Genomic DNA, 27,679 nt, shown 5'->3' with positions numbered 1-27,679 from the left:
ATTCGGTATTTTGATGATTTTAGAGGCATTATTCACCAGAATTATTTCAAATTTGGTAATTGAAATTAGTAATAGATACTACAGCCTACGAAGGGAACTGTCTGTGCAGGTTCACGTCTTCGTATAGTCCTCATATAACGGTACCTCCCGATATTCGGTATTTTGATGATTTTAGAGGCATTACTCACCAGAATTATTTCCAATTTGGTAAATGAAATTAGTAATAGATACTACAGCCTAAGACAGAAAATTGTCTGTGCAGGTCCACGTCTTCGTATAGCCCTTACATAATCATACTTCCCGATATTCGGTATTTTGATGACTTTAGCGACAATATTCCCCGATATTGTTTCAAATTTGGTATTTGAAGTTTGTAATGGATACTACAGCCTAAGACAGAAAATTGTCTGTGCAGGTCCACCTTTTCATATAGCCCCCATGTAACGGTACCTCCCAATATTCAGTATTTTGATGATTTTAGCGATATTATTCACCGGAATTGTTTCAAATGTGGTATTTGAAGTTCGTAATGGATAATACAGCCTAAGACAGAAAATTGCCTGTGCAGGTCCACCTCTTCATATAGCCCCCATATAACGGTACCTCTCGATATTTGGTATTTTGATGATTTCAGCGACATTATTTACCGAAATTGTTTCAAATTTGATATTTAAAGTTCGTACTATTTAGCCTATGACAGAAAATGGTCTGTGCAGGTCCACGTCTTCGTATAGCCCCATTATAAGTGTACCTTCCTATATTCGGTATTTTAATGCTTTTAGCTACATTATTTACCAATTTTTTTTTTCAATTTTCGTATTTGAATATTGTAATGGCTTATGGACCTGCATACCACGTCGTCGTATGGACCCTTATATAACGGCTACATTCGGTATTTTTAAGATTTTAACAGAATTTTAAACGAATTTTAATTTTTTTTTTGGGAAATTGCCAAATTTTTCCCAAATTGTGGAGGGTATTCAAAGTTCGGCCCGGCCGAACTTACAGTTTTTTTACTTGTTATTTTTTTTTTGTCTGCCGGTACCGAGTTTTGCACTCGCAATGTTCGGATCTGTAGTCGGACGCCCAAACTCTATGTCGCCGTTACTCATTACCTGGTAATGAATATAACACCTTCTTTAGCTTTATAGTTTTAAGGCATTGCCCAAACACCTTATGGAATTGTAAACAACTAACATAATTCTTTCATTCCCACTTTGAAGGACCCTAAGATTGTTGCATAGTGTAATTCGAAACGACCCAACCATCTGATCGATTGAAGTTAATTTGAAATCATTTAAAAGTTTTTTTTTCCAATTTTCCAAATTCCACTGAACGGTCTCCACCTCCTGCAAGGAATTAAAGTTTACACCTTCTTTTTTTAGTAGTCACCTCAAAATAAACTAAAAAAGCTATTTATAGTACGAACAGTTTCCATTAGAAGGCCTAATAAACGATATAGAAACTATATTTGAGTGTTGGCAATTGAAAAAAGAAAAAAAAAAAAAAAAAACATGTGTTCGTTCGTTAGTTCGTGTGTGTTGATTGTTTTTTTTTATTGTTGACATTCAAAATTTTATTCGTTTTACCTTTGACCTTTTCAAACAAATTGTATTGTGTTTTTCGTTTTTTTTTTTTTTTTTGCTTTGAAGTGTCCACAAACATTTGTCTTCATCTTCTTTTTATTGTTGTTGTTATTTGGGTGTTGCTAAAAATAGAACGGTGTGGTCATTTATAATCTTAAAATATATGTGTGTGTATATAATATATAGATGTGAATAAATGTGAAGATGCGAAAAATTAAAGTCTCTTATGAATAAACACTTTTGAAGGATTATTTTATTAGGCCAAAATATTTTTGAATTAATTAGGATGTTGTTTTGTGTAACTGTCTCCGGAAAGATATGTTAAATGGGATCTATAGTTTCTGACAAAAATCTTTGAACAGGTCTTTCTGTTTACATATGATTGGGCTTCATTTATTGCTTTTTTTGATAGTAGGCCATTTGCAAGACATTCCATTCATAGGGCCTTCTATGGGCAAGAGAATACCTACAGGACCTTCCACCCATAGAAGACCTTTTGAGAGTTTTAAATCTACACCATGTTACTTGAATACCTTCGATCTATATAAGGATATCTGAAGTGCCGCTATCCGTAGAAGGCCATCTTGAGGGCTTTCCATCTGTAGAAGGCCGTATGAAGAGCTATTTTTTGCCGTATGAAGTATCGTATCTTAAGAAGGTCATTCAAGGGATCTCATATCTATAGAAGGCCATAAGACGGGCCTTTAATCTATAAAAGGCTATCTGAAAAGTATTTATGGAACGCCATCCGAAGGACCATCTATCAGTAGAAGGTCATATTAGAAGGGTCATGTAAGGGGCTTCATATCTATAGAAGGGCATTTAGTCTAATAGAGGGCTTTTATCGACGGACCCATCTGGCAACCCCATAACTTTTGACAGAGATGTCACATCGCTTAATGACATACCGCGTTTGAAGCGTCAGTCCAAGCAGATTTTTACCATGGACCAATACACGCCACACGAAATATTTGAAATTTACATTCAACAGAAGAAGTCAATTGTGAAAACTCAACGTGCTTTTAAAACATTAAAAAATGTGACAAGTGAGCCTTCTAAGAACACCATTAAGCGTTTATACGAAAAATTTTCGACTGGTAAGGCTCTTTCTAATCCGAAGAGGCCATATAAAAGTCGACCAAGGCGACCGGCCGAGAATATCGCTGCCGTACGAGCCAGTGTTGAGAGGTCCCCAAGAACATCCCAAAAATGCCGTTCTCAGCAGTTGGACATGGCTCGGTCCACTTTACAACGGATTATTCGCATTAATTTGCATTTGTTCCCGTACAAAATTCATCTGAAGAACCTGTTAGGTATCGAAGATAATGTAAGGTAATATTTCATATCTTAGTCCATGTGAAGAACCGTACATATCGCTTCTCTCTTTTTTCCTTACAGTCCTTTTATTAGCAGAAGGTTACCCAAGAATCTTCTATTGATAGAAGACCTCTGAATGTTCGTTATACCTATTAAATACCTCATTTGCTCATTTTGAGAGAACTGTTATCTGAAGGGAAGAGGGGTCTTCTGAAGGGCCAATAGAAGGTCTTATTTTTTTTCAGAACTCCGAAATGCTCGATTTCCTTTTTTACTTGCAGTAGTACTCCCGCCCGAATTCGATCGATTTTTACTACTTGAATCCCAGCGGGAGTGTTCCTGCTAGTTACTCTATTTTTCTATGTCATTCGAATAAGTGTGAGAACGTTTTTCTTGTCTTCGAGTGGGAGTAAAATTCATATGGATTTTCTAGCTATAGAAGGCCATCTACAGGGTCTTTTTTGGGAAGCTATTTCAAGACCCACTGACATTTACCTATACGAGTTGGTCTGATTCAAATGTTAAGCCCATCTGAATAATCTTCTTTCCAAAAAAGCTCACTTCAACGGTCTTCTGTCAAACAAGATAATTTCTAACTCCTCTTTCTCTATGGAAACCCATATAAAGAAGACCACCTGAAAGATCTAAATTCCAAAAACTTCCATACTAATCTAAGGATAATTGTTGATTCCTAAAATCCTTAACCTTTGTAAAATTGTTGTAGGGTATGATCTTGACGACTCAACCTCTTCTATATCCAAATAGAACTTCTACTTCCCCTCTGTCTTTTATTTCCAATGACTGATGATGGAAAGTCAGGCTGATACTTACCACTTTAAAATAAACAACAAATTTCCGAAATAATAAACACTGCCCAAGAGCGGCAATTGATGATATGTGAAAGAATGAAAATGACGTTTAATGTTTGACGATTAAACGCAAAGAAAAAGAAAAAAAAGCTAAAAACCCATTTTATTTATGATCAATGAAACGACCAACGGAAAGGCAAGACATACATATAAACATAGCGTCCATATCCAAATGAACACATGTGTGTATATGTGAGTGTGTAAGGCAACAAAAAAAGACTACTGAAAAAATACGAAAAAGAAAACTAAAACATTTATGACCGCTTAATAAAAAATAAATAGCATATCCAAAAAAAAAAAAAGAAAAAAAACTCAAGTCATTTAGACGGCATCATCACCCATAACCATACGTACATATAAATATACATATGTCTTTCTGTATTTAGCTGTCAGTTGGTCTCGGCGCTGTAGTTCTTTTTGTTGTTGTCTTCATTTTTGTTATTATTTTATTGTTTAGTTTTTAAAAGCGGCCAGCATCATTTCCATCATCATTATCAGCCTCATTGTTGTTGGCCAGCCAGCCAGTCAGCCAACCAACCAGCCAGCGTCAGCATTTTGCCACACAGCCAAGGATATAAAGTGCGTAAATAGATCGTGAGTACTGACAAAACGCACTCCTCATCTCGTCGTCATCGAACCGACATTCGTGTGTATACATCCATACACACACACACACCATCATCATCTAACCGACAAGCATACGCAATAAAACATCTTGAAACGTTGGTTTAATTTTTTTCAACGTTTCATTTTAATATTTTTAGTTTTCAGTGTATATATTAGAGGGGGTCGCGATTTCGATGTGGAAAATATTTTGATGCAATCAAATTTGAACGCATGACATTTCCATTTGTACCTGCAGCTATCTAGTACGTATAGGGTAAGTGTACCAGTAGTCGGCGCTTTTAGGATTTTCGCGTTTTTAATCGCTCACCATTCTGAGTGGAACATTTCAATTACTACAAAGTTAATTTATTCACATTCGAAATTTTGTATAGTTTTTGCAATAATAAATAAAGTTTTAATAACTTTTTATTAAATTTTATAAATTTGTTGTTTTATTAAAACAATGCTTTTTTGCCAGTAGTCGGCACCACTTGCCAATTGTCGGTATGGCATTTTCCAACAGTCGGCATACCAATTTATTTGTAAGTATAATTAATAATAATAATAAATTAATTCATTAAAATATAATATTTTTGTTTAGTTAAACTGATTTGACGTCTTTATTGTACTTTTCTTAAGAATATGAATTGTCGAGGACCTTCACAGACAAAAAATTAATTTTTATTAGAATAATTCATCTTTTCTTAGCGAAATTGTACACAAAGATAGCTGACAATATATTTGAAGTAAACAAAATACATTTGGTTATAATAGTTTCATTTATTTGGGCTTAAAAATAAAAAGTGCCGACTACTGGGACATGCCGAACTTAGGCACACTTACCCTATGTGTTTCAAATTTATTGCTTTTCTATAAAAACGAGATATGTGCGTATGAGTATTTTCGACTATCATACGTTCCATAGCCTTTCAAAAAACCACATCATGTTAATTTGTATGTTCTTTGGCATGAAATGAATGTAGCCCTAGGGGTTCTTCCGAAATACTTTTTAGCCCTGAAGATCCTTTAAAAATGATACAGTACACAAGTCCTCGGGACCTTTCAAAAAATATTTCTTAAATTTGCGATTATAAAAGCTTAATCCCTGCGGATCAGTAAAAATATATTAAGGCATTTCACGATAAGAGTTTTTAAAATATTCCTTAAAATACACGATCAATTGCTCAAATTTTCGAAAATCTCTCTTCAAATATTCTACATTAGTTATTTAACTCCTACAGAATTGAATGAAACCTTTGATTTTCGTCCCACTTGCATGTCTCGCAAGTAAACGTAATCTGTTTCTATATTTGTTTTTATTTTGCTATCCAAAGTTTAAACCAAACACCCAAATAAATTTGTTTATTTATTTTAAGCCAATAACAAAATGTCCAATTGCTTGGTTTTATTGTTGGCAATTTTAGTTTTTAGATGATGTTGTTGCTTTTGTTTTTGTTGTTAATACTTTTGTTTAAATAGAGTGTGATTATAAAATCTAAGTTATTGGATAGACGTTGAAATTTTATGGATAAATAGATTGTTTCAAATACGTTCTCAGGTATAATTGTAAATATTTTCCCATAAATATTTCCAGTAAGAGCACTGGCATAGTACAGGGTGAGATAAAAAAAACTGCAACAAAGTCAAACGCCATAATTTTTGAATTTTATTAAATTACAACAAAAAATGTCGGAAATAGCATCAAATTTTAGAATAAGTTTAGATTTGTTCGAATTGGTTACCTTTGGCACGAATTGTGGCCTTCAAACGGCCAATGAAACCGTCACGCCCTGCCCGAGTCTTGCTCTGCGGTTTTTGGCCTATTCCCGGCGAAGCGATTGCTTGAGGTGATCGACACTTTGGTATTTTTTAGTGCCAATCTTGCTTTCCAAAATACTCCAGACACAATAATCCAACGGATTGGTATCCGGAGATTTTGCGGCCAAAATGTTTGCGTGCCCAAGGCTTTAATACACCCTCCAGAATATTTTGGCGATAATATTCGGCATTTATTCTGATGTCACGTTCGATTAATACGGAGAGCGGAGAGCGACCATCGGTTGTTATGGCGGCCCACACCATCACCATAGCCGGCGCTTGAGTTCTGGTGGCGAACCAAAGGTGCACATTTTCAGCTGACATCTATGGCAAGTAAACACGATCATTTTGTTTGTTTACAAACCGCTGGACAACAAATGGTTTCTCATCGGAGAAAACAAAATTCGGCAGTTCACCACTTCCGGCCAAACGAAGCAACTCTTTAGCCCTTTTGAGTCTATTTTCTTTCTGTTGCGGTGTAAGTTCTTGCACTTTTTAGAATTTCGATGGCTTTACCCCGAGCTCATTTTTCAACGATATGTTCAGCTCATGAACCATTTTTCGGCCACTGCGACGCGGTTTTCGATCAAGTCGCTTCTTTACTTTTCAAACCATTTCTGCTGATGTTGCAGTTTTTTTTCGTCCACTTCCTTGACGCCGGGCTACGCTACCAGTATCACGGTAACGAGCGATGGTACAAGACACAAAAGATTTATTTACATTTAAATGCTGCGAAAGCCACTTGTGGTTTTCCAGCCAAAGAAATCACACCATCACACATGAATTCCATCACGAATAACTTTTTTTCTGGAAAATTCTCACCGCTTTTGTACGCTTGTAAACCATAAAATGAGCTATCACTGGAATAATTTTAACAGTTGTCGGGCGAGTGGCTTAGAAATGACAGCAGTCTGAAGTTGGTTGTAGTTGTTCATACCACCCTGTGTATAACTGAAACCCTTATGTTTTCAAAAAATACACGACTGCACTTGAGAGACCTTCAAAAATAGGTTTTTAATCCAGGAATATAGCTTTATGAGATTTTCAATTGAGAACATACCTGGCTGCAACTTCAAGACTGGCTAAAAAGCACAAAATGCCCAGAGAATGATACCTAAGACCATTCAAAAATCTAGGCTATTTTTCTGAGAATCATTCAAAATGTTTTGAAAATCTTTAATTGTAGCACTAAGAACCGTTGACTTAAATTCATCCAATTTGTCCTACTCAAAATTTTGAAGGAGGCCGAAGAAAACCGCAAAACTATCAACGCAAGTTTAGAACGCACATATATTCGACACGAAAAAAACTGACAATCGAAATTTCGTTCAATTGCTCTACCCGAATCAAATACAAAACAACATGCACCACATTTGTACAAAGGACACACATCTACATACACCCAAACGTTCGTAAAAAGTCATGTCATCACAATTTTGCAAATTCAAACTCTCCAAAAGTTGGTTTGACATCACTGATTTAATTTTCCAACGAAAGGTTTCAGTCTTCGACGTATTTCTATTTCACCTTGTCGTTGTCGATATCAAATTGAAATGTGCCTTCGGCAGGCAGGCAGGTAGTCAGTCACTCAGTCAGCCAAACGAAATTTCATGCTTGCCACTGACAATAGATGTCATTCAGTTAGAACATCGGCAGCAACAATATTCATTGATAACAAACTGGAAACTATTTATACATCACCAGCAACAGACCATTGCGGGGGGGTATGGGGAAAGGGTGGGGGCATACTTCAGCAGATAGTCGGGATGGCTATCTGTGTGGACGTCACACAGAACTAGTGAAGGGGGTGACGGCGGAAAGAATGCCAATGAATTAAAAGGGAGGTCATCACTTTTTTGTTACCTGTTATTGTTATAATAATAACAGCAGCAACAAAAACAACAACAACGACGACGACGCTGACAATGTTGTAGGACATGTTTTACGTTATGTGTTTGAGAGTGTGTTTGAATGTGCATTTTATGGCATCCACCACCACCTGTTCGACAACACAGCTCTCTCATTCTTTAGTGTTTGTAAGTTGAAGGATAATATTCAATGTGCATGTATGTGTGTGTGTCTATATGCTTGAAATTCAACTCAATTCACAAACAATAGTTACTACACCCACACACACACACTTGCATACATCTTCTATTCTTGAACAGGGAAATAACAACAAAACATGTCATTGTTACCTTTATTGTATTTTCATCTATTTTTAGTTAGGCATTCCATGAACAAATGTTTGTATGTGTGTGTGTGTGTGTGTTTGTTGAGAATCTCTGGCAGAACGGTAACGGTAACATACAAAAACTTAATTTAGAATGTAATTGCGTTTAACCCTGTGGCCTCAGAAGGGATATATTCGGGAAATGGTATACCGTGTTTTATTCAAAATTAGCAGGAGGCCTTGAAAAAGATTGTAAATAGTCACGAATCTAAAAAAAAATCATTTTAAAATATTTACAAGAAATTAGATTAAGAAAATTCTTAGAATAGTTGAAAATGCCACAAGATCGTTGCAAAAACATTCATAAAAATTATTTGAATAATATTGGGATGTGTGAAATTTTAAGTGAATTTTGATGCTCAATTCGCATAGATATAGTAGTTCAGGTTATTCAGTAGTAGTAGTTCAGGTACCAGTAGCAGTAGAATGTGTATTAGAATGTGTGTAATTTGACGACAATCGGATTCTTAATTCACATCTTGTAATAGTTATACTTATTCAAAATGTTGACCCTCTGTGGGGGGAGGAACTTGATGGAGTAGGGCGATATTGCCCATTTTCGAACCTATTCTAGCACTGATGCAAATATTAGAATTTGCAAAGTTGGAAGAAAATCGGGTGATCCTCTCTGTTTCTAAAAAGCAACATATTTTCTTCAAAAAGGGCCGATATTGTCCATCCCCGAACTCGATTTAAGTTTGACAATTATATTGCGATGTACCAAGTTTGGGCCAAATCGGATGAGACACGTTTTGGCCGAATCAAATGGAATATACCCTCTGTAGCCATATGGCTGAGGGTATAATCCACCGTTTAATATTTTGAAAAAAAATCCAAGTTAAAATAAAAACCAGTAAAGAAAGTCTTAAAGTCGGGCGGGGCCGACTTTATGATACCCTACACCACTTTGCAAATTTAGTAGAGCTGCGCATAACAATTAAAAGTTTTTATTGGAGAATTCAATCATACACGCTATGATTATAACTATAATTTAAGGTTCAAAGAACTAAATATGCCGAAGCATTTGTATCTTTTAAATTCGGACTTGCATTGCCCATTTGGTGCACAATTAATTTGAAATCGGATAAGAATATATATGGGAGCTATATCCAAATCTGAACCGATCCCGATAAAATTTGGCAAAGATATTTCTGAGCTGTATTTGATATATTTTCCTGAATATCGTTGTTACGGAGTGCATATTACGGCTGTGGGTAACAAATATAACAAATCGGATGAACAATATATATGGGAGCTATAGTTATAGCATGTTTCCATTGGAAACCGAACAACGTTGTTCGCTCTCAGAATTATGTACACGAATTAACCCGTTCATACGGCACGATTCGTAATTCATAGTAAAATAATTCCTTTTTTCAAAAATTTTGTTTGTTGATTTTAATGGGAATTTATACGAAAATACATGAAATTCTTACTAATATGAATAGAAAAAATGATTGTTTTTCTCCCAAATATTTATTATATCATTAATTTTATAATTTTCATTCACGTTTTCAACTTTTTGTGTAAATGTTGACATTTTGAACATATTTTTGTATTTTTCTATTTTTAAATTTTGCTGGAGAGACACTTGTCAAACATTTTTTCTGCCGATACAAAGTTTTTGAAAATATTGCCTCTTTTGTTTGCAGTTTTCTGTGGAAATTTCAACTTGTGGATAAAATGCGTACCTCAAATGAGAGAGAAAACAAAATGTACTTTCGTTTGAATGTACATACGCCACTCAACATTGTAGTTTTCATTCATAATTTTAAGTCTTCCCAAAAATTTTTAAAATTTCATAAAATTTTTCTATATTTAATTTTTAAATGTCATAATTTATTTTTTCGATAAATGCTCTCATTTGTTAGGGATGGGACATATTTTTTCGTTGTTCTGAGAGTGATTTGATTTGAACAACGTACAAATATGAGTGTTCGCTCAGGAAATTTTGTGTGAAGAATAATGTAGTTTTTTCATAGTTAAGGGTCAAACAACGAATAGAGAGCGAATCAAGTGCAGTGGAAACGCCACATTATATCTGAACCGATCTTCACCAAATTTGACATACTAGCTTCTAGACTCAATTTGGTCGTAAGTGCCAAATTTCATACAATTGGGGCAAATATTAGACATTTGGTGCACAATCAAAAGTAAATCGGACGAAGTTATATATGGGAGCTATATTCAAATCTGAACCGATCTCGATAAAATTTAGCAAATGTATTTCTGAGCTGTATTTGATATATTTCTCCAAATATTGTTGTTACAGATTGCATATTACGGCTGCGGAGTGCAAAAATAACAAATCGGATGAACAATATATATGGGAGCTATAGCTATATCTGAACCGATTTCGATCAAATTTGGCATACTTATTTTCTGGTCCAATCTGATTGTACGTGCAAAATTCCATATTATTCGGACTGATATTACACGTTTGGTGCACCATAAAAGGCAAATCGGACGAAGATATATATGGGAGCTATATCTAAATTTTGACCGATTATCTCCAATTTCAATAGGGTTCGTCCTTGGGCCAAACAAATGATTTGTGCAAAATTTCATTTGGATAGGGCAATAAATGCGAACTGTACTTTGTTTACAAAAATACATGGACAGACGGACAGACGGACGGACGGACAGACGGACGGACATGCATAAATCGACTCAGAATGTGATTCTATGCAGATCATCAAAAGGAACTATGGGTCTATCTCGTTTCCTTTTGCCTGTTACAAACAAATGCATAAAGACATAATACCCTGAACACCTTGTGGTGTAGGGTATAAAAACATATAATCCCACATGATGGTTTTAATGTTCCGGGAAAGTATCCCTTAAAATCCACTTATGCCAAAAATCGTTGAAAAATCTCTCTAACAACAAATTGAGCTTTCATAGTCTCAGGAAAAAAAAATACCTAACCACATTGACTGTTACTCATTCAAAGGACATTTTTAATGTCGCTCTACATCTGATTATGGAATACTTTAGTTATTTACAAAGCACTGAAGTGGTGGTATCACAGCGCAATGAGATGCAAATGCCAAACATTATGTTCTTGTATGTGTGTATGTGTGTGATTTATACATAATTCCTATGAATGTGTGTGTGTGTGGTAAATATAAAATTGCATTTTGGTTCTTATTTTTCTATTTTTTGTGTTTGCGTTGTACATCAAAGCGTATAACAACTGAATTTGAATAATTCCAACCATCCATCCATCCATCATACGACCCTGGGGATGAATTAGAAATGACGACAAGAATTAAAAAAGATTTTCTAAAATATTAAACGCATCAAAGGTTATGTGGGTTAGTTATTAAGCCAATAAACGAACACTGCAAAAAAATATATATAAAAAAATATATTAAAAAATAAATTAATGGACTGAAAAGTTCCGGCCAATAAAAAATCATTAATATATAATACATAAACAGAAAAGTTTCGCCCATAGTGAAGAAGAAACATAAAATTGAATGGACACTAACTTTAAAGTTGTTAGAATCAGTATGTTGAAATGTCGCAATTCTAAAAATAGTTTTAAAAATGTGAATAAATGTTTCAAAATGTTTTCTTTTTGCAACAATTTTCATCTCAAGTTATGTTGAAAAAAAAACATTAAACATATACACTGGTGGCCAAAACTAAAGCAACTGAAATTACAAGGAGAATGAATGCCCTGTAACTTTTTCAAAAATTAAGAAAATGAGAAAGTTTTTCTTGTTTTAAATTAGGTACTTTATTCACTTTTTAAAAACCTAAAACATAAAACCAAAATTCATTTTTATATAAAAAATAATTTTTGGTAAAGTCAATTAACCCGATTTTGGCTTGGACAAAACAAAAGCAACTCTGTTGTACATTCATATGACCGCTGCAATTTCAGTTGTTTTTACTGTGATATTTATCGCTTTTTGCTTCCTTCAACAATTTCGCTTGTCATAAATCCTTTTTGAGAAGTTTTTTACAACAGTATGTGTTTTTCTTTTCGTTTTTTAAGTACTGCCCAAAAAAATTTTAAAAATGGCTAAAAGCAAATACAGTACCTGAATAAAACAGCAAATTATCAGTGACTATCAAAACAACATATCACAGAAAATGATTTCCGAGAAATATTTCATAAATATTTCTGTGATTTCATAATTATTTCTGTATACTAAGTCGGTTTTATGAAACTGGATCAGTAGTAACAGTCTATAACGGATGAAGGCCGTGAAAAACTTCAGCCCATACTGATCCACAAATTGTGAGAGAAATAAAAAACAACTATTTAAGAGTTCAACTGGATTGGTGAGTGAGCAATCATTGGATATAAGCTCGAGATCAGTGCGTAGACGAGTAGTAACAGCTGGTCTGCATGCCCGTAAGACATCAAAAAACCATTTATATCTGAAAAAATAAAAAAGGCTTTCGGAAGCGATAATATTAAGTGGAATCAAGCTCAATGGAAAAAACATTATTTCTGGGATGAGTCTACGTTTAATATTAAACGCTCAGACGTGAAAAATTTTACGGTGAGAAGGCCAAAAAATAAAGGACTCAAGCCGCAGTGTTGCAAAGGTACAGTGAAGCATGAGGGAGGGTCAAAAATGGCGTGGCGCTGTTTTTCTTTCTATGGACTTGGGCCTATCCATAAAATAAAGGAAGTTGTGGATCGGTTTGTTTACAAAGATGTGTTGGACATCACGTTTTTCTTTTACGCTGAGTAAAATATTCGGCTGATTTGGGTGTTTCAGCATGACAATGATCCCAAACTTGTATCAAAACTTGTCAAATATTGGTTGCGGGAGTCAAAAATTCATGTTTTGTTATGGCCGGCACAATCATCTGACCTAAACTCCTTAGAAAACCTTTGGAGTATCGTAGATAGGAAGATCAAGAGAGATTCGGAAATAAATAAGCACAACATTTTCTAAAGAATTCGGGGTGCCTGGGAAAGCACACCCAAGGATCAAATTGAGCGTGTTATAGATTCAATGCCTCGTAGGTGTGCAGCTGCTATCAAAAATAATGGTTATGCTATCGACTACTAGCCAAAATTTAATTATTTTATAATAAAAAATCAAAAGTTGCTTTAGTTTTGACCAAGCAAAAATTGGGTCATTTTAGTTTTCCACATATTATTTTTTGTTCAAAATTATTTTTGTAATTTTATTTTTAGTTTCTTAAAAGTGAATTAAACCCCTCATTTAAAACTGGAAAAATAGTTAAGATTTGTTTATTTTTGTAAAAGTTACAGGACATTTATTGTCTTTGCGATTTATGTTGCTTTAGTTTTGGCCACCAGTGTATATGTACGTCCCCTTTACTGCAGTATGGTTTAATGTAAAGTAAATAAAAATTGTTGCAAAATAGTTTTGAAAATATTACAAAATCGTTTAGAGGCCCTTTTCTTACATATAATGGCATAATTCTGCCAAACCTCTTTTAGCATAAACCAATTTGCCCTCTTAGGATATCTGCTAATATTATTTAAAAAGAAATTAAAAAATTGAAAACCCCTGTTTTCGAAAAGCCCGCAGCCATTTGCTTACCTTACAGCATTTGCTACTTATCACGAAGCAAAAAAAAAATGCAAAGCTATTGTCTAGTTCATGCAACAATAGTAGCTATCGCGCATCATCACAACTAACGTACAAATACACATTTTCTTCTACGCACAACCATACATAATGTTTGTGTGTATAATTGTTTTCTTTCTGTCGGTATGTTTGGTTATGTGCACAAGCATATCATCAACGACGATGATGATGATGATAATGGTCTCCTTCAACTTTTTTACTTTTGTCTTTATTGCTGTTCATGTTTTTGTTGTTGCTATTGTATTTTCAATGTTTCCTCTTTATTCTGATGGTTTTCCCGAAACTATTTTCTTTTAGATATAGTTTTTTTTTTATCAAGCATAGAAAATTTGTTCCAAAATATTAACGAGGAAGATGGATATGTATTTGTTGAAGGATTATGCGTGGAAGATCTATGGAAGGTCTTCTGTGAGTAGAAAAGCTATGGCTATTTTGTGCTGTCAAACAGGGATTTTTAAGAATATTTCTACTCATGCAGTTGAGTATTTACACCCTACACCACATAGTGGTATGGGTATTATGACTTTGTGATTTTGTTTGTAACATGGAGAAGGAAGCGAGATAGACCCATAGTTACTTTTGAGGATCTTCATAGAATCACTTTCTGCGTCGATTTTTGCATGCCAATCCGTCTGTCCGTCCGCTGTGCATGTATTTTTATGAACAAAATGCAGGTCGCATTTATTATCCGACTGAGATGAAATTTTCCAAAAAAGATTTGCTTGGTCCAAAGACGAACCCTATTGAAGTTGGTGAGAGTTGGTTCAAATTTAAATAAAGCTCCCATATATATATATTCAAACGACTTCGGGTTAATTGTGCACCAAATAGCCATAATCAGTCCAAATGACCTTTGGCACATTCGACCGAATTCAGTTTAGAAGCAAGTATACATATATATGGGTAGCTATAGCTTTCACATATATGTTTCATCGGATTTGGGATTTTAAGTACCTCACATGCGTAGTATGCACTTACAAGTGTGATATTTGGTACCAGATAACTTATGGAGTTCAAAAATACCTCTGTCAAATTTTATCGAAGTCATATTAGGATATATAGCTCCCATATATATATATCTTTATCCGATATCAGGTTTATTTTTCAATTTCTTGGCAATTCCGACTCAATTCATCCTAGAAGCAAGTACTTTAAATTTGGTGAAAATCGGTTCAGATATAGCTATAGCTCCCATATATATGTTTCTTCAGATTTGGGGCTTTTAATCCCTCTTTGGTACCAGATGTCAGATACAGCTCAGAAATAAGTGTTTAGATTTTCGTCAAAATCTGTTCGATTTCACCAAGTGGCTAATATTAGGCCAAATGTAGTGAATTGCGGCACTTCCAACCGAATTCAGACTAAAAGCTGTAATTCATGTTTGGTGAAAATCAGCTAAAGCTCTAATACATATGTTTCATCCGATTCGGTGCTAAAGTCTCTCACATGCGTAATATGCACTCTACAACAAGGATATTTTCAACGGCGCATAATATACTGCTCGAAAATACCTCTGCCAAATTTTATCGAGATCTGCTCATATTGCTTCATATCATCTTAATCCGATTTTGCGGTTATTGCTCATCATATATGTAGTATCAGCCCAAATTTCTCTCTCAATATTTCTACCAACACAATATCTGGTATGGAAAACGGATAGAACGGTCCACTCCTTCTGGAACCTTTCCCACAACGTATCAAAATTTTGAATAAACGTGAAGCTCATAGATAGCAAAATTTCTATAAACACAAGATCTGATTTAAAGAAGGAAGACTAGTTTCTGCTACCTCACCCACAACGGGTTAAAATTATGAATAATCATAAAGCTCATCACATACCAATATTTCTACTAACACGAGATCTCCTGTGAGTATTTTGATTCTGGTACCTTCACCACAAAGGGGTGAACATTTTGTAAACAAAAAGATCATAAAATGCAAAATAAACATCCGATTCTCCTTAAATTTCAAGATCTGTTATGAAGATGATAGATCTCGGCCCACCCCTTTGGGTGCCTCCCCTCAAAGGGCCACAATTTTCAATATTTATGTCTCTCATAACTTGAGAAACAAGTCACAGATTCCTTTCAAACTTATATTATATATTTTAATATTTAAATATGCAATGTATCCATTTTGTATTTGAATAAAATTAAAAATAAATGTACGGTTATCTTTAAAATGTTTGAGTTTCGACTTTGCACATCCCTCCCAAAGTTTCTTCAATACAAGATGAAGTGGAATTCTTCGTTTCACTAAATCTGGTATATATGGTCTATAGTCAAAATCGTATCGATATAGTCCAAATCTTGTACATTATAATATTTATATTAGATTTAAGTCAGATACGAAGTGGATACATATTGACCCGCTTCTTATCCCACCTCCCAAACATAGAGGGTCAACATTTTGAATTATCATAGCACAAGTTAATGAACATTGGTTGAGGGTTCACGTCTGTCGGCAAACCTAACTTGTTTTAAAATAATTTGTGTGAAATAGATGGTTTTTCAATTAATTTTCAAGGGCTGTAATCATGAAATTTTCTTAATATTATTTTTGAGGATCATCAAAGTCTTAGGTTTTTAAAAAAATTTTTCAAGAACTTTTAAAGTGGTGAATTTTTTTAATTTTTCCTCCAAAGACTATTACAGGCTTGAATTTTTCAATTATTTGGTTTCCAAATTGCTGGATTATTCTGATATTTTATCCAAGAACTTCACACTCCTGTATACTTTGAATAGTTTCTTCCAAGGCTATCATTGTCGTAGATTTTTAATGATTTTTTTCCAAAAACTATCATTGTCATGGATTTTTCAATTAATTTGTTTTTAATTTTTCCAAAAACTATCATTGTCGTGAATATTTTAAAAAAAATTTTATATTACAGTCGGGACGTTTTTATTAATTTTCCAGGGACTATCACAGTCATTGTTTTTTAACTATTTTTTTTTCTTCGATCTTTAAAAATCATGGATTTTTCTAAATAATATTTTCAAGGGCCATTGAAGCCTTGGATTTTAATATATTTTCTTATCAAAAAATTTAAAAACATTCTTTCAAGAACTCTCCATTTAACCAATTCAAGGATATTGAAATAAAGATAACAAAGTAGAGACAAATTCCGTAATTCGCCTTAAACAAGAACAAAGAAATCTATATTTCCTTTCTACCCTGAAAGCTATTAATAGAAGTGAAAATTGACACTATTTAGTTATTAGATTAAATTAAGCTATGATTTTCAGTTATCCCTTAACCACATAACTCAATACCAATAACTCATATCGAAATCAAACCCCAAGTCCTAACACCAACATGCAAATTCAATTAGATATGTGAATTCAATCAATCTCACACATACATGTGTGTATGTACACTTTTCCTTCTGTGCTCTTTGACTAATTATCCATGGCAAGTAAGAAGCGAAATTACACAAACATTTCCCAATTGACCTCAAAATTTAACAAATATCTCCTTCGACAGCTGAAGTATCATCGTCAGCGTCATCGTCGTCGTCATCATCCTCATTTTGATCAAACAACTGGCATTATTTGTTAAGAAAAGCAATACCTCACCCACTCAACTGATAACGACAAGAAGAACAAGAGCGATTTGCCATAAAAAACAAGTGAACACTGAAAAGAAAAGCGGCGGCAGCATACAACAACGTTGCTTCAGATCTGGCAACCAAAATTCAGTTAAAAACGCTAATATCCTCAAGCTATAAATGGAACAACCATGAATAAATGACAGTAAAGCTTGTGACGACAAAAAAAAAAAAAAAAAAAAACAAAATAAAAAAAAAAAAAACGCAAACAGCAATACAATACGCACACAAAGGCATCTCGCACATACATACACGAATGCAGCAAAAGGAACGCTTACGAAACAACAGTTCCGTCCTCAACGTTCAGTCCGCCAGCCAGTCAGCCTGCCAGCCTGTCTGTTTGTCTGAAATGAAAGCATTTTGAAATCAGCGTTTTTACATTGTATGCACAAAACTGAATGTCGCTGGGGTGCTGCTCTTTGTCAATTCTCGGGTGAAAGAGAAGGAGATGGAGACGGCAGAAGAGACAACTGCAGCAGCAGCAACAATTAGAACGAAGCGACAACACAAACAGCGGGGTTCGCGCACACTTGTATAAACAAAAAGTTGTTAGCTGAAATGCCAACAGCAACAGTGACTACAACAACAATAATCAGAGCAACAGCAGCAACAACGACAACAACTAAGCGGCCAATATCACAAAACTACACGGACATGAATGAGTTCATTCATGACGTCAGTAGAGAACTGAAAAACGTCAGGTCACCGTCCTAGTTTTCCCACAATGAATCAGCAGCAACAACACCAAGGAGAGCAACGGCAACGGCAGCGGTAGCAACAGAACCCGTAAATACACCCGAAGAAACACCAGCAGCGATGTCAGCCGATTATGAATGAAATAAAACACGAACTATTGCTTCGTTAAGAGAATATATGTATGATATATACATATGTGTTTGTGTATCTATGTATACATATGTGTGTGTGAGATAACTTTTTCCTTCATCATTTCAACGTGTAGAAATCATTGAAAAATGCATTTCCCTTTCAAAGTTTTTTCTTCATTGGAAATACCTTCAATGGATTTTTGTTTTATAAACTATGACCTGGACCTACATAGACAATTTTCTGTCATAGGCTGTTTTACCTGTTAGGAACTTCAAATACGAAATTTCAAACAATTTCGATGAATATTATACCTAAAATCGTCAAAAAACTAAATATAGGGAGGTATTGATATATGGCGCCTATACCAAGACCTGGATCTGCATAGACAATTGCTGACAAAGGCTGTAGTAGCCATTATGAACTTCAAATATCAAGTTAGAAACAATTCCGGTGAATAATATCGCTAAAATCATTAAAATACCGAATATCGGGAGGTGCCGTTATATGGGGGCTATATTAAGACCGGGACCTGCACAGACAATTTTCTGTCATAGGCTGTAGTATCTATTACGAACTTCAAATACTAAATTTAAAATAATTCCGCTGAATAATGTCACTAAAATCTTCAAAATACCGAATATAGGGAAGTACAATTATATGGGGGCTATACCAAAACGTGGATCTACATGGCTAATTTACAATACCAAAAGTCCTACAAACATAATGAACATGTGAGTAAAACTAGAGTTCGGAAACTAGAGTGATTTCCACAGAGGGACAGACGGACGGACATCGCTAAATCGACATAGAATTTTATGCTGATCAAGAATATATATACTTTGTGGGTTCTAAAATGTATATTTCGAGGTGTGACAAATGACGGAATGACAAACTTAATATACCCTCCATATTATTGTGGAGGTTATAAAAAGATATATTCCTCCAGCCCAAAACCTACACCACACAGTGACATGATGAGGATACATTTGCTTCTCGTGAATCACTCGAGGATTTTCATCAAGATAATGGGCCTTGTCAAAATCATAATTTTTATGTTATCTCTCCAGTATTCCATTAACGAAGTCGCTTTGCTGTCCGTGGTCAGCTGGCTTCAGTTTCTGAGTCAAAATTTTCACCATTTTGGTAAAATAATTTCACAATGAGAAAGCGTTGTTCATTCTTAAATCTCTCCTTCTACTAGCAAACAATAACAATTGTCCATATGTCAAACAATGACATTTCGAATGGTGTCAAATTTAAAAATTGCGTTCAATATGGAATACCTTTTAGTTCCGGGGACTACGGTTGTTTGAAAACTCTGAACAGATTAACACAACTGTACTAGAGTTGCCCCATTCTAGTGCAGCGCACAAATTCCTGAAAGTATGAGTGATTAAAAACAGATCATATTTTTCATATCACTCATACGCGGAACTAGATAAGAAACTAGTTCGTTCCATCGAATTAGATTTGCACAACTCTAAACTATAGCCTGTAGCCATAATGGGGTGTAGGGTAAAAAATTGTGGGGTGATATTCTCAAAAAACGGAAATTAATTATCGGAAACATATTGTCGTTCGGTATTAAATATTTTCCGATAGAACGTTACTTCTTCATTTTTTTAATGTTTTGAGATAAATAATTTCTCATGACAAAAATTCGACTGTAATTGCGATCTTATCTATGTGTAAATTTGACATTTTAATTTCCGAGCAGATAGGATCTCTCCATAAAAAAAATTGTGAAGATAGCTCCACTTGTATATCTAAGCCCCATATAACGGTACTCTAATTTTTTTTTTAAATTTTGATCCATTAAAGTTAAATTCGATTATGAATAAATTTCTAATTTATTTAATTTAATATTTACTAAGATTCAATAAATTTATTAATTAATGTTATTCCGTTTGTTTTTTTTTTTTACTTCTTCATTTTTTTAATGTTTTGAGATAAATAATTTCTCATGACAAAAATTCGACTGTAATTGCGATCTTATCTATGTGTAAATTTGACATTTTAATTTCCGAGCAGATAGGATCTCTCCATAAAAAAAATTGTGAAGATAGCTCCACTTGTATATCTAAGCCCCATATAACGGTACTCTAATTTTTTTTTTAAATTTTGATCCATTAAAGTTAAATTCGATTATGAATAAATTTCTAATTTATTTAATTTAATATTTACTAAGATTCAATAAATTTATTAATTAATGTTATTCCGTTTGTTTTTTTTTTTTTGCAGTATGCAACTTTATAATACATGAACGATGTGTCACAAATGTTGTGACACCTTGCTCCGGCATTGCACCGTGTATTATTAAGGTAAGTGGCACCAGATTCCCATAATGAAAATGATTTTTATTATAATTAATTGTTCTCTTGTTTCCAGAATCCCGTGGCTCATTGCTGGTCGGAACCCACACAACACAAAAAGAAATTCTGCACAGTATGTCGCAAGCGTTTGGATGATGCACCTTCTGTACATTGCATAGGTGAGTGCTTTTGATTGATTTTTAATTCTCAGTTAAAATATTTGTAATTGATTTCCTTTCTTCGAATAGTTTGTGAATATTATGCACATCTCGAGTGCCAAGATTTCGCTGTACCAGATTGTACAGAAAATGCCACCTATGTACCCGGCAAGGAGCTATTGAATGTGAAGCATCAAGTAAGTTGTGCGGATGTGTTACTTTCTTAATATTGAAACGTCGAATGCGGTTATTACGAAATCTTATAGTACTATGTTGATCTCCTTTTATCGTCTTTATTTGAAAAAAACTAGTAAAACTTGCAGAAAAAAAAATTTGAAATCACACACAAGTATGGCGTTCTCTTTAAATACTCTTTGCTATAAAATTTTGGTCAAGGGAAAACAGTAGCATGATTGTCAGCTTCTAACTGATTGATATTTTCATTTGGAAGGATTGTCAAAAATTATTTTAATAGTTTTACCAATATAAAAAATTACGGCAACATAATATATATTTACAATAATTTTTTTTGTTAAATTTTGTTATTTAAATTTCATGGTTCATGAATTTTAGGATTTCATTTTTTCGTTATAGTCGCATTCGATTATATTTATAATGTGTATTTAGGTATTTATCTTATTCCATTTCAATTTCTAACAGCATCATTGGCGAGAGGGCAATCTACCATCAAATTCAAAATGTGTTTACTGCAAAAAGACCTGTTGGTCTTCAGAATGCCTAACAGGTAAGTAATACAAATTAACAAATTGAAAAGCTGTAGGTTCGGGCCGAACTTTGAATACCCTCCACCATTTGGAACGAATTTGGAAATTTTCAAAAAATAAAATTCCTAAAAAATTCTGTTAAAATTTTAAAAATACCGAATATAGCCGTTATATTGGGGTCTATACGACGTGGACCTACATAGGCATTGTTTGTCATAAACCATTACCATATTCAAAGTGGAAAGTTGAAATAACGATGAATAATGCAGCTAAAAACATCAAAATATCGTATTTAGGCAGGTACCGTTAGCTGTGCGAAGACCTGGACCAGAATACACAATTTTCTGTCATAGGCTGTAGCATCCATTACGAACTTCAAATACGACACTTCAAACAATTTCTGTGGGTATTGTACCTAAACTCATCAAAATACCGAATATAGGGAGGTACCGTTATATGGGGGCTATACGAAGACGTGGACCTGCATAGACAATTTTCTGTCTTAGGCTGTAGTATCTATTTCGAACTGCAAATATCAAATTTGAAACAATTCCGGTGAATAATGTCGCTAAAATCATCAAAATACCGAATATCTTGAGGTACCGTTATATGGGGCTATATGAAAACGTGGACCTACATGGCCCAGATCCGAACTTAACCTGCCTACTGCAAAAACAAACATGTGTGTAAAATTTTAGCCTTCTATCTCAATTCTTTCGAAAGATATCGTGATTACAACAGACAGACAGACGGACATCGCTAAATCGCTAAATATATGGGAACTGCAGCTATGTTTTGAGCAGATATTGGCTATTTGGTGCACAATTAACCCGAAATCAGTTGAATATATATATGGGAGCTATATATAAATCTGAACTGATCTTGATAAAATTTGGCAGAGGTATTTCCGAGCTCTTGTACCAAATATCAATTTTGTCGAATGAATATTACGAATGTGAGGGACTTAAACACCATATCGGACGAAACATTTATATGGGAGCCATAGCTATACCTTTATCGACTTTCACCAAATTTGATGTACTGTTTCTAGACGTAATTATTTTGGATGTGCCAAAATACAGGACTTTTGGATTAATATTGGCCATTTGGTGCACAATTCACCCGAAATGGATTGAATATACCGAGCCGATATTGATAAAATTTGGCAGAGGTATTTCTGGGTTGTATTTGATATATAGATTTAACAACAAATCGGATGAAACATATATAAGGGACCTATAGCTATATCTTAAACGATTTTCATTAAATTTGATGTACTTGCTTCTAGGCTGAATTCGGTTGGATGTGCCAAAATTCAGGTCATTTGGATTTATATTGGCCATCTGGTGCACAAATAACCCGAATTGGAGCTATATCTAAATCTGATCCGATTATCAAAAAAAATCAATAGGATTAATCCTTGGGTCAAACCAATATTGCTTGGAAATTTTCATCTCAATCGGATAATAAATGCAAAATACAAGAATACGTGGACATACGGACGGACAGGCGGACTGACATGCTAAATCGGTTCAGAATGTGATTTTATGAAGATTCTCAAAAGTAAATATTAGTCTATCTCGCTTCCTTCTCCATGTTACAAAGGCATAATACCCTTACCACTATGTGGTGTAGGGTATAAGAATGGGAATATTTACCACATTCTCACAAATTTTTAACATTTTAAAAAGTCGCAAATATTAATACAATGACTTGCAAATCCTCACACGCTACGACAAACTGAGGCTAATGCCGTCTCTTGTACTCTCAGTGAACATAAAGTGCTAAATTTAAAGTTATTAACTCTTTGGGGGCCAAAACTGAAAAGTCTGCTATTTATCCACCAAATTAAAGGCATCAACGTCCGATAAGAGCACATTTAGCCACCGACGTAGCCAGATATCTTTCTAGACCATTTTGGGGAGGCCCAAAAATTTATTTTTTAAGCTGACTGTTTAGGTAATAATTAAAAATTGATCATTGACATTGTCGGTGACCATAGCAATATGGTAGCTATAGCCATATTGTTATGGTCACCATGACCATACAGACCCCATAACCCTTCGGAGAAAATCCGTTTCAGAATAGTAGAAGTCGTTCTAATGATGTGCGTCTGTCTCTCTGACTTGGGTTTACAATAGCCCTTAAGGTATATGTTCGACTTGGTTCAAGCTTGGTACATCGTAATCGTATAATCAAACTTGACTCCTTCTGGTACCTCCCTCACAAAAAATAAAAAAGATTAAACCAAATAATTGACCTCGCAGAAAGAGAAAGGTTCGTTTGATTTTGTTCAACTTCTCCTTCTAGTACCTCCTCCCTAAGGGTTACAATTCTGAAAAATAATAAAAAACCTGAAATAAGAGTCCAATTGTCTTCAAATTTGACAAATGGCAAAAACAACTGTATATCCGGTATGAGAATAGGATATAAGGAACCATTTCTTTCTTTTTGCTCACTAGGTTCGCATATGTTAGGGTTATAACTAGTTTCAACATATGTGAACCCAGTGAGCGTTTTTCTTCAAACAGCATATTTCTCAACATAGATATAGTTAAAATTGGACATATTGGTTCCCGGTTTTAAATTTATCGAAGATAGAAGTGTCTTATGCTGACGACACAAAGATGCTGTAAGTAGGTCTATCCATCTGTAGATTTATTTGCAATCTCTTCTCCGCAGCCCATGTAGAAGAATATGTAGTCGTTGAAAAATTGCTGGAAATTTTCCTCAACCATATTACCCCACGACAAGATTGTGGTGGTCTGTAATTTTAGAATGGTTAAAATCTATTATTTCTCTTTCTATTTATTCGGAATTCTATGTAAGATTGGTGTTCACACATTCAATCTAGGGATACGTAGAAAAAATCAAGTTTTCGATCTTCTGATTTTGTCCCATCAGTAAAAAATCGATTTTAGATTTTGACTTTTAAACTAAAATTGATTATATATATACTCATAAGCTTTTAAAATATTCAAATGCGAAACTTGGAATTTTTTTTTTTAATGTAGCTATAATCATCAAAAAACCCCATATAGTGGGGGGGCGTTATATGGGGGCTATACGAAGACGTGGCCCTGCACAGACAATTTTTTGTCATAGGCTGTAGTACTCATTACGAACTTCAATTACAAAATTTGAAATAGTTCCGGTAAATAATGTCGATAAAGACAGCAAAATACTGAATATCGAGGGGGGATGTACCGTTATATGGGGCCTATACGAAGACGTGGACCTGCACAGACAATTTTCTGTCATAGGCTGCAGTTTTTATTACGAACTTCATATACCAAATTTGAAATAGTTCCGGTAAATAATGCCTCTAAAATCACCTTAATACCCAATATCGGGAGGTACCGTTGGGGGCTATACTAAGACGTGGACCTACATGGCTCATTTCCTGTCGTAGGTTGTAGTGTGCATTACGAACCTCAAATACCAATTTGGAAACAATTCCGGTAAATAATGTAGCTAAAATCATCAAAATTCTGAATATCGGGGGGTACCGTTATATGTAGGCTATACGAGCCTATACGATGGCCCATTTTCAATACCAAAAGTCCTGCAGACATAATACACATTTGAGTAAATTTTTTATCAACTTACTTCATTTCGTTTGGAAGCTAGAGTGATTTCCACAGACGGACAGACTTTGCTAAATCGACATAGAATTATATGCTGATCAAGAATATATATACTTTGTGGGGTCTATAATGTATATTTCGAGGAATGACAAAGCCATTTCTTGCCACAAAATCGAAAAAAGTTTTATCATTTTTAAAAATTATTTGTTTAAATTTTTTGAACATAAACTTAAAATGTTTTAAAACTGAGTCAAAATCTCCCAACAAACTGAGTTTTTTTTTTGAGGAAAGCGTCGGAACTAAAAAATGAAAAAATCAAATGTCATTCTAGGTCTCTGAATAAAAGAAATCTGAAACCTGAAACTTAATATCAAGATTTTTCCGATGTCCATGAAAATATCACGACAAGTGCTGCTCGACCGAAAATCGACTATTTTTTTTATCGTCTCTAATATTTTATTTCTTTTCAGGCTATCGCTGCGAATGGTGTGGTCTGGTCACACACGCTGGATGTCGCATGTACCTGCCAACCGAATGTACATTCGGTTGTTTACAACCGATATATTTACCTCCGCATTGTGTTTCAATACCACGTACCGAGGTGCCAATTAAAGAAATAATGGGTGTTCGAAAAACCGAATCCGAATCGAATTTAGTTCGCGACTATTCATGCCGTAAGTACAGAAAAACTTTTTCACAAAAAAAAAAAAAAAAAACAACGCCTCAGCAAACAAAACAAAAAATAAAAAAAAGAACGAAAAAAGCATACATATGATGTTGTAATAATTTATATGGTGCAAAATTGAAAAAAAAAAATGCTAGAACTTGCATTTAACTTTTTTTCTCTCATTTCATTCATGAAATCCTTCTCCCATACATAGTTAACGAATCACCTCCCCCCCCAAAAAAAAAAAAAAAAAACAAATTTCCATTTAAATTCATCCATCATCGTTGACACCTAAAATTGACATATCCACAACATTTCCTCAATTCATTCAATCAATATTGATTGAAGTGACAGCTTGACAAGTAGTTGTGCGCTATGTCTCTTTTTTGTTGTTGCTGTTGTATGTACATCTGTGCGTGTGTGAATGTGCGTATGTGTATTTATATGTGTTTTCGTTGTTGTACTATTTTCCCACAACCCCTGGAACCAGAATTTCATACACCAAATTTCAAAATTGAAACATTATTTTTGAAAATTTTCCATTTAAATTTCATCATATCACTTTTCATTGCATTTCCCCATTTTCACACTTTTCCACGAAAACAATCATTTGCAATATTTTCCACCAAAATTAACGTCATCAACAACAACAACAACATTATTTGAAATTCGAAAAGGCTTACACTTTCATAGTCCACACATTCACACAAACTCTCACTCATTCGAAATTCACCGACAAAAAATAATAATGAACCATTACCAAAAAAAAGCACATTTTACCTCCATAGTACATCATATGCAGCAAAATATTCCAAAATTTATTTTGCTTTATGTAATTTTATTTTACATTATTTTATAATATTTTTATTTCAAAAAATATTTTGTTTTAAGGAAAGATTTCTAAATTTTATGTTTTATTCTGATTTTTTATGAACACGCCTTTTTGAATGCAGATCCTATGTTATTTTCAGATCTGAAATTTTGAAAAAGAAAAACCTTGTCTTAAATCGCAAAAACGTATAACAATGAGAAGGACAATGTGACTTGCTTATACGTTACATTAAATAATTAGAATTTCAAATAAAATGAAACTAATTATAAATGAAATATTCGAATTACAATTGAAATGTGTCGTATGGAATTCTCGTAATATACATGAAATATTACAAATTATAACTGCAATATATTACATTACTTCCGAAAAAGAGTATCAGGAAATTTTGAAAAATATACAATTAGATTTCCTCACTATCTCGAAAATATGCTTAAAAACCAAGAGTATGATTTTCATATTATAACATATTCACTTGTGTGGGAAATATCCTCTAAATTTAAAAATCAATCAAAATAGGCTGTTTTGTACTGCATTTCCACATAATTGCCAGCCAGTATTCCACAATTTTATAAAAATGTGCATCACATTCCTTAAACATGGGAAAACTAATTGACCTTAATTCACAGGGTTCAATAATTGACACTTCAGAAAACTGCTCTCTTTGAAGCTTGGGTAGCAGGAAGTATTTTCGGAGACGGTAATACAACTGCAGCCGAACGAAAATCAAACATGTTAGCAGAGGTTGGAGAGTTAGGAATAGAGAGTAATCTTGAAAAAGTCTACCGATGCGATGATTAGATGTGTCGGGAAGGCTCGGAGGAACATTCCGTGGACCATTTTTTTGAGTTGGAAGCAACATTACTAGGAATGTTTGCTCCGTATACTCTTGGCTGGAATTGAACCGGCCCATGGTCATTTGCGTGGTCTGTCATAACCGTATTTA

At 34.2% G+C, this 27,679-nt stretch overlaps 1 protein-coding gene across 11 annotated transcripts in view; it reads left to right on the top strand.

Annotated features, from left to right (window-relative positions):
- Window positions 1-27,679, top strand: part of LOC101893201 (diacylglycerol kinase theta) — an 85,172-nt gene that overhangs the window by 17,768 nt on the left and 39,725 nt on the right. For all 11 annotated transcript variants that reach the window (XM_059123173.1, XM_059123183.1, XM_020036537.2 and 8 more), the window contains exons 3-7: window positions 20,694-20,773; window positions 20,841-20,943; window positions 21,013-21,119; window positions 21,583-21,667; window positions 25,705-25,908. In XM_059123173.1, coding sequence (XP_058979156.1) covers window positions 20,694-20,773; window positions 20,841-20,943; window positions 21,013-21,119; window positions 21,583-21,667; window positions 25,705-25,908 — 579 coding nt within the window. The remainder of the gene's footprint in view (window positions 1-20,693; window positions 20,774-20,840; window positions 20,944-21,012; window positions 21,120-21,582; window positions 21,668-25,704; window positions 25,909-27,679) is intronic.

The sequence above is a fragment of the Musca domestica genome, unplaced genomic scaffold (assembly GCF_030504385.1).
Source record: "Musca domestica strain aabys unplaced genomic scaffold, Musca_domestica.polishedcontigs.V.1.1 1, whole genome shotgun sequence".
In the NCBI taxonomy this organism is placed as follows: Eukaryota; Metazoa; Arthropoda; class Insecta; order Diptera; family Muscidae; genus Musca; species Musca domestica.
This window is presented reverse-complemented; position numbering and strand designations above follow the sequence as displayed.